Raw genomic sequence first — 8,577 nt, forward strand, 5'->3', positions numbered from 1 at the left:
TAAATTAGGAACGGCTAGCGCAGATAGCCCTCGTGTAGCTTTGCGCGAAATTCAAAAAAACAAACAGACAATTATAGCGTTGTTTCTTAAAAATTATAAAGCACAATCGCTTCGAAAATTAATGGTAGTTCAAATTCAGCTGAAATCTATGCCTTGTTTAAAATTTAGTTTTCTATGGATTTTTATGTCGTAACTGGAAAATGAATGTTGGAATTGGAATTTCTATATATATATTTGATCGATTATAAAACTAAAATTTATTTATTTGATTTATGCCTTTTTATTGTAACCTATGTTATGAGTATAACTTTCCCACTTCTAATTAATTGTTGTATTTATTATATTCCTAAGGTATTTTTGCCTGCAAAATATTTAGTTTCTTATTTTCTCTTACAGATCTGATCACATTTGGAAGCGACATCTGGTGGTAACGGAGATGCCTTATTAATCGTCAGTCCTTAGTTACTGCTACATTGCTGGTGATTCAGTGTTCTTGGTCAACAATTATAACTAAATTATCTTCTGATTGAAACATGACGTTAGCGTGGAGTCAGCTGCTTCAGTGCTTGTGATTCAGTGCTCTTTTTCAACCATTACAGTTAAACTATCTTCCGATTGCAACATGACGTCAGCATGGAGTCAGCTGGAACAATTACTGACTTGTGCGATATGCTTAGATCGGTACAGGAACCCTAAACTTCTACCCTGTCAACATACCTTCTGTCTGGAGCCTTGCTTGGAAGGATTAATAGATTATATTCGCAGACAGGTAAAATGCCCAGAATGTCGGGCAGAGCACAGGATTCCTTATCAAGGTGTCGAAGCTTTTCCCACTAACGTGACGTTAACGCGGTTTTTAGACTTACACCGAGATGTCACTGGAGAAGAACCAGAGCCCTTACCGTCCATGATGGAAAGATGCGCTGTATGTAACGACAAAGCTCACGTCAAAAAATGTGGACACTGTAACAAGAAAGTATGTGATGAGTGCAAAGAAGCACATCTTGATATTCTTCGGCGGGAAATTCTACGCGTTAATAATCAAGTTAAAAGAAGTCTTCAGAAAGTTAGCGATACTCTCACGCAAACTCAGAGTAATAGATCAAGATTGCAGGAGAACGCGGATCGTGTTAAAGAAGAGATTGAGGAGATGGTACGTCGTTACAATGAAGATCTGAAACACACAGAAAAAAGGCTGAAAGAAGAAATTGATATTTATGTCCAAAAAGAGCTTCGACAGATGAATGGTATGAAGGACAATCTTGAAATGGAACTTACTAACTTAACTGGAAATTGTGAGCTATTGGAGAAACATATGAATGAAAATATAGACTGGACTGACAGTGAACTTTTACAATATAAAGAAGTTATTTTCAAAATGTTAGACTTTGTTAGACATTTCGACACAGGCATTTCGGACTTTACTCGCCGAATAACGTTTCAACCAAGAACTAATCCAGATGTACTGCATAGAGTTTTGGAAGAATTTGGGGATTTAAAGGTCAATGCACCTACGCCTCCACCTACTGGTAATTTGTCTCCCTCACCTTCTAATTCATTGCTTCGAAGTCAGAGTGATCACTGGTTGAGCACCCACTTTCAGCGTCGACAGGACAACCGCTCTACTTCTGACTTTAGTCAACATGGAATAATCAGTGACTCGGAAAGGGATGGAAGACACGGAGAGGTCGGTTTACAAAGTCGTTCTCGGCGGGAGTGTAGGGATAACAGCCCATATCGTCGTTTTGGAGACAGATCTTCGCGAGAATACGAAACGCCAGACAGAGAGCGGCGACTCTTGAAACCTGAGAACGATATCCGAGACGTGAAGAGCTGGAGAGATTGTGATGGAACTATCGGGACTTATAGATCGAGGTATATGAGGGGTAGTTACGAGAACTTAAGACAAGATAGAGAATCAAGTCAAGGAAGGAGTGTTAGATTTCACGATACTGATGTTCAGTGTAATGAATCCGTTTTTGATACAAATGGATTGAGAGGTCCTTTAAGTGGAGTTCCGAGGCTTAAGGATTCTGCCTATATAATGGAGAGACTACATCAAAATGAGGTTCGACAGAAGAAGCAGATTCAGGAAGAAGAACATCAACGCTTAGAAAATCCTGTACCTTCCTCAAAAATTAATTCTGTTCCTTCTAGACCAACTGCACGTCAAATAAGCGAGGACGATGTTGAAAAACAGAAGAAACAGAGCCAACTTTCGGCTACAATGACCGAAACTAGAGAAAAAATGGCCACAACCAGTACTTCTTCTGCAGCAACTGTTCCTTCTGAATTGCCATCTCGAGTTTTATCGAAAAGAGCTGAAGAGTCTTCTGTTAGTGCAGCGAATGAATCTTCCGAAACACGGCAACACGAAATTCTAGCTACAGAATTAACAACATCCAGTTCGGGAGGAAGCACTGGGTCTTCTTCAGCCACCACGTCTACACCTGATGAACAAGGTAGCAGATCTTACAAACCAATTACCTCTGGTGACGCCGAAGGGACAACCTCTACAGAAACATCCTCGGGTTCAAGATTTTCTCGTGAACAAAATCCTCGAGGTTTAACCCCCAGGCAAGTAGATACAAATGATTTGAATGTAAGATATGATCAGACATCTAAAGTTCTTTCTAGAATTCCCGAAGGAGTGGATACCAACGCGACTACACGAGTTAGAGCCAGCTGTGTTACTAAAGAACCAGAAAAAGCTGAAGGCAGTTCGCCGACATCTGACTCCCTTCGTCGTCCATACAGGCGTACCAGGAGTGATTTTAGTTATAATAGGTACTCAAGCTATCCTAGCTCACACGGAGAAAGCGGGACTCCTACACTAAGTGTGCGTTCTGATCACAGCAAACCTCGCAGTGCCCTAAGGACAGACAGCACTCCGAGCCCCAGCCGACAGTTACGTCTTGACGACATTGTGGGACAGATTCGGCCGAACTACTTTCGATATCGTACATCCAGAAAAAGCAGCGATGCCACGGATAGTTCCCTCACGCAGAATTCTTCTAATTCTCAAGAAGGCAACAGTCAAAATCCTTCCTTGCGAAGCTCGTCATCTCTATATAATAACGCTTCATCGAGCACCCGTGACACAAGTATTGGTCGTCAATTGTAGTTAGAAAACACGTTAACCCTTAATCCATGGTAGTAATATAAATATATTATCACTAAGGGTTAGAAATTTAAGTAAAATTCATCAAAGCTTTTTTTTCCTTTTTCAGGTCTGATTGGACGCTACAGAAGAAGACTTTACCAGTAGATGTAGAGGAGCGATCTGGTAACTACAAAATTGGTAATTTTAACAACTCACAAAAACCGTATGGACGAACGCCATCTTTGGACAAGAAGGATGGGGACCAGAAAAACCTTCCTAAGTTTTCATTTACTAGACGTCAAATGGTGCAGTGTTCAGATTCTGAAAGTGACAGCGAAAGTGAAGTTAACAGCACAGAAACAGATAGTGACGACTCGAGTGTTAGTAATCTTACTTCAGGTACAAGCTCTTCAGTTCGAGACCTCTTACTGCGAAGCGCACAAGCCCGTCGAAAAAGTGCAAGAACAGATTCTCCTGAAAAGGCGGATAGTACTAGGAAGACCTCAAATCCTAGATCCTCTCAAACACAGAAAGATAGGTATGGAAAAAGACATATTCCTACAAGTTCGAAACGAAAGGTGTTAATAAATGACGACGTAAATGACGAGCAGAGCGATTCATCTAGAGATCGTTACTTGACACGGAGTCGAAGTTCAGTTATTCTAAATCGACAGCAGAAAGATCTGACCGATTCTCTGGCCAACCCTTCTGGTAGCACACAATTTCAAACAAAATCTGGCATTTCCAGTCAACCAGATAAAGCAGTATCACGCAGCAAGAGCTCTCGCGATCTTGTTCTGAACGATGAGAATACTGAGACACGTCCTCCAACATATCGGAGATTTATCGAAGAAAAACGGCAGGCTCTGCGTGAAAACGCAGTGGAGACCAATGCGGATAGGGGATTGACGTCTAGGTCTGAATACGTTAGAAATAAGTATGGGAAAACGCCAGCCGAAAAATGTGATGACACCAATATTTCAGTAGATCAGACATATATTAGACGAAGTAATGTTGAAAGTAATATTAACCAAGATCCTTCATCCTCTTGTACACCTTATGCCGATAAAACCCCACAGATCCGCCAACCGATAATTAAAATAGGAAGTCGAGGTAGTGAACCATATTGTTTTAATTGGCCTAGGGATGTGGCAGTAAGTCCACAAAACCTTATTGCTGTGGCAGATAGCAGTAACCACAGAGTTCAGGTAGGTGTTTGTCTTTAATTCATGTCTAACTTAAACTAACTTACTGAACGGTTTCAACTCTTGCTTATAAGCAACCTCTTAGTTAAGAAATATCCCACGTGGTCGGACTACACAGTTAAGGTTTCAGTTTGTTATCAGAGATGGGTTAGATTGGACAACGTGTGTGTGTGTGTGTTTGTTCTTTGCTGAACCCTTATGTAACGATATGTGTTGGACTTCTTCTCACCCACGGATGTAGGAGGGGGGGGGGGGTCATCATGATCCAGATCCCCTCACCTCAGACAAAAAATTGGGTTTTTATTGGTAAATAATTAAATACAACCCATTTTACTGAAATTATTCACGAACACTTGTTATATATTCTCGGTTTTTTCCACGCAATTCCAATAATTTCGGTTACAATTTGACATTGTTGTTCACCTATTTCTATACGACTGTAAAGTCGTCTAACTAAAATCAGGGAGACAAAATGGATGCAATGCAGCAAACATGATTAGCTTATTTTAAACAATTTTATTATTAACCTATAGCTACTTTAAGATTGAAAGCAAAAGGTCAAAATATGATGTTACGTATTACAATTTCAAATAGCCTGAAATGGAGTTAAATAAATTCCGATATATATCCAATTTATGATATTTGCCAACAAGATTGATACACACAGTTTCTTTGTTAATACAAATATATTTTAATATACAAACAATAATAATATTTACAATAACGGTTATTACAAATAGTTATTACAAGCAATGATTTATATACAAAAGTTTTACAAGCTTACAAACAATATAAAGTCTTCTTTCTTGTCTGGAATTTCCTTGATGTCTTATCAAGGGTTCACGAAGGATAGTCTTAGTTATTTACGTTTTAAGCACTTTTTTTCTCTCTCTCTCTTACAGAAGTCAGATATTGAGCCAGTATTTATATTTGTTTGTTTATTCGGTGTGATTTATCGTAAATTTAACCTCCTTTTTATAGAAGTGTATTATATGATGACAACAAACTCTTATTATTGGACCAATACATTTTGGTTTATACCGACATTTTCATGTGAATTAGCAAACTAAGTGATTTTGCCTTCACATTATCATTACCGATGCTATTTCAGCTATAATCTAGTACTTTAGTTAGTCCATTTAAAAGTGTGTGTGTGTGGAAAAAGGGGGACATAAAACACGTCTCTCTGTCTTCCACGTGCATACCTGCCAATTGTAGCCCTTTGTTTTATATCAACTATTTTGTTGCCCCGATTTTGAATGCCGCATTAACATGAATTATTTTCAAAAGGCATAATCAAATTTTCAAAGACCTCCGAAATATGAAAATCATATTTCAGAGCATTTAGACTTACATTTTTGTTCGAGGGAGCGCTGCCCCCTGGATACCCTAGAATGATTGGGCCATGCGCAGTCCTCACCCATTGATCTCTTTCAAAATTCTGAATCGGCTCTCCTTCTTTGTTTTTAAAATTGTTACATTTTAAGTCATATTGATTACAGAATCTTTCGACGACAACTACAGAGGGAACATTCAACCTACTGACAGTTAGAACGCATCCGTGATTTATTCATGTTTCAAGAATGTAAAACAGCTTACTTTATCAATAAACCAAGTAAATTTATTTTTATAAAATACAATTTTCTTTCCATAATTACTTTTTTTCCCTCTAGGTGTTCAATAGCACAGGAAAGTTTCTTCATCAGTTTGGAACGTACGGAGATTCTGAAGGAGAGTTTAACAGTCCAGCAGGAATAGCCATTAATCGAATAGGACAGTACCTCGTAAGTGATCGCTATAACCACAGGGTCCAAGTCTTCGATCCTAATGGCAGATTCCTGCGATCCTTTGGAACAGAAGGAAATTTGAACAGCATGTTCAACTATCCATGGGGAATCACAACAGATTGTTTGGGTTTCATCTATGTTTGTGACAAGGAAAACCATCGCATTCAGGTAGCCGTAAATAATACGCTGCCTTTAATACGTTGTTAACGTTGTTTAATACGTTGTTCTTTGATAAGAAAAACTATGAGGTTTAGGCAGTTGTAAATAACACACAGTCCTTATGTGATAAAGGAACTGTGAAATTTAGGTTGTCGTAAATAACACACTGTCATTATGTGATAAAGGAACTGTGAAATTTAGGTGGTCTTAAATAACACACTGTCTTTATGTGATAAAGGAACTGTGAAATTTAGGTTGTCGTAAATAACACACTGTCTTTATGTGATAAAGGAACTGTGAAATTTAGGTGGTCTTAAATTACACACTGTCTTTATGTGATAAAGGAACTGTGAAATTTAGGTGGTCTTAAATAACACACTGTCATTACGTGATAAAGGAACTGTGAAATTTAGGTGGTCTTAAATAACACACTGTCATTATGTGATAAAGGAACTGTGAAATTTAGGTGGTCTTAAATAACACACTGTCATTATGTGATAACGGAACCGTGAAATTTAGTTGGTCGTAAATTACACACTGTCATTATGTGATAACGGAACCGTGAAATTTAGGTGGTCTTAAATAACACACTGTCTTTATGTGATAAAGGAACCGTGAAATTTAGGTGGTCTTAAATAACACACTGTTTTAAATATGTCCCTACATGTTGAATGTTGATCTCCTGATGTTATTATATCTTCAGCCGTGATTTAAATGTAGGGATGAGACTTCTATGATATAAAACTAGTCATTCAATCATTTAGATAATTAAACAGCTTCTAAAGTTATTCTGATATTAACATTTTGTTAACAAACTAAAGCATATATATTTAAAATAGAAAATAAACACGTTATTTAAATCACGCTATGGAGATTTACCATTCATATTTCACAGAACTGGCTACTGTTATTAGCCAGTGTTCCTGTTTTATGGTTGTTGTAGTATAGTATGTATTATAGTATACATACCACATGACTGGCTACTGCATGTTGAATTATCGTGTTTTTTGCTTTATGACTGTTTGTATATGTTTTTGTTGTTGTTGTTTACACACCTTAGGACTGGCTACTACTTGTCGAATTCTAGTGTTTCTGCTTTACGACTGTTTATTTTATTGTTTACACACCGCAGGACTGGCTACTATTTGTCGAATTCCAGTGTTTCTGCGTTACGACTGTTTATTTTATATTTTACACACCACAGGACTGGCTACTATTTGTCGAATTCCGGTGTTTCTGCGTTACGACCGTTTATTTTATATTTTACACACCACAGGACTGGCTACTGCTTGTCGAATTCCAGTGTTTCTGCGTTACGACCGTTTATTTTATATTTCACACACCACAGGACTGGGTACTGCTTGTTGAATTCCGGTGTTTCTGCGTTACGACTGTTTTTTATTGTTTACACAACACTGAAGTTACTATTGTTGAATATCAGCATTTCTGTCGTACTGCTCTTTTTAATGCCACTGAACTTGCTTTTATTGTTGAATTTCAGTGCTTTTGCCAACATAAAGTGTGCTTGCATAGAAATAATTAACGTTGTTGAGTTATATTTCTACTATGGTTTATATTGTAAATCTTTAATGAACCAGTTGTTATATCAGATACTTAACTATTTGTTTGTTGTTGTTTTTTCAGGTTTTTCAAGCAGATGGTACATTTGTTACAAAGTTTGGAACGCTTGGAGACAGTGCTGGCGAAATGGAGTGCCCTCACTACGTCACTGTTAAAGGTTCAGAACAGGTGATTGTTAGTGACTGCAATAACCACCGCATTCAGATATTCGACACCAGAGGGAGACTTATCACGAACTTCGGTAACGAGGGTTCAGCTCTGGGTAAGTTTCAATTCCCTCGTGGTGTCGCTGTGAACGAACAGGGCCACATTTTTGTAGCAGACAGTGGCAACAATAGAATCCAAACATTCCTGCCTGATGGCAGCTTCCTATCAGCCTTTGGGTCATGGGGAACTGGTGAAGGGGAGTTTAAGGGGATCGAAGGAATAGCAGTTATGGCCAATGACAGCCTTTTGGTGTGTGATAGAGAAAATCACCGGCTTCAGGTTTTTTGATGTGAGTATTTTTAGGACACTTACACCTTATTATAAATCATCAATTATTGTTTACAATTTTGATTATTTCTTAGCTTTTAATTCACATAATAGTAGTTTTTTTATTTGAGTATTAACGAATGAAATTTGCGATTATTTACAGTGTTTTTTTAAATAATTATTTATGTATCGAAAAGCTTGTGTTTGTTTTGTTTTTTTCCCTAGGAATTACAGGATTGAAGTAACAGAATATTGATAATTATCAATA

The 8,577-nt window shown here is 37.8% G+C and overlaps 1 protein-coding gene across 2 annotated transcripts in view; it reads left to right on the forward strand.

Annotated features, from left to right (window-relative positions):
• The window catches only part of LOC106463555 (RING finger protein nhl-1-like), a 33,793-nt gene that overhangs the window by 17,352 nt on the left and 7,864 nt on the right, over positions 1 to 8,577 (forward strand). For both annotated transcript variants that reach the window (XM_022391095.1, XM_013923604.2), the window contains exons 2-5: positions 397 to 2,577; positions 3,231 to 4,311; positions 5,982 to 6,263; positions 7,899 to 8,331. In XM_022391095.1, the coding sequence (XP_022246803.1) occupies positions 623 to 2,577; positions 3,231 to 4,311; positions 5,982 to 6,263; positions 7,899 to 8,330 (3,750 nt within the window). In that variant the 5' untranslated portion in view covers positions 397 to 622 and the 3' untranslated portion in view covers position 8,331. The remainder of the gene's footprint in view (positions 1 to 396; positions 2,578 to 3,230; positions 4,312 to 5,981; positions 6,264 to 7,898; positions 8,332 to 8,577) is intronic.

The sequence above is a fragment of the Limulus polyphemus genome, unplaced genomic scaffold (genome assembly GCF_000517525.1).
Source record: "Limulus polyphemus unplaced genomic scaffold, Limulus_polyphemus-2.1.2 Scaffold1437, whole genome shotgun sequence".
In the NCBI taxonomy this organism is placed as follows: Eukaryota; Metazoa; Arthropoda; class Merostomata; order Xiphosura; family Limulidae; genus Limulus; species Limulus polyphemus.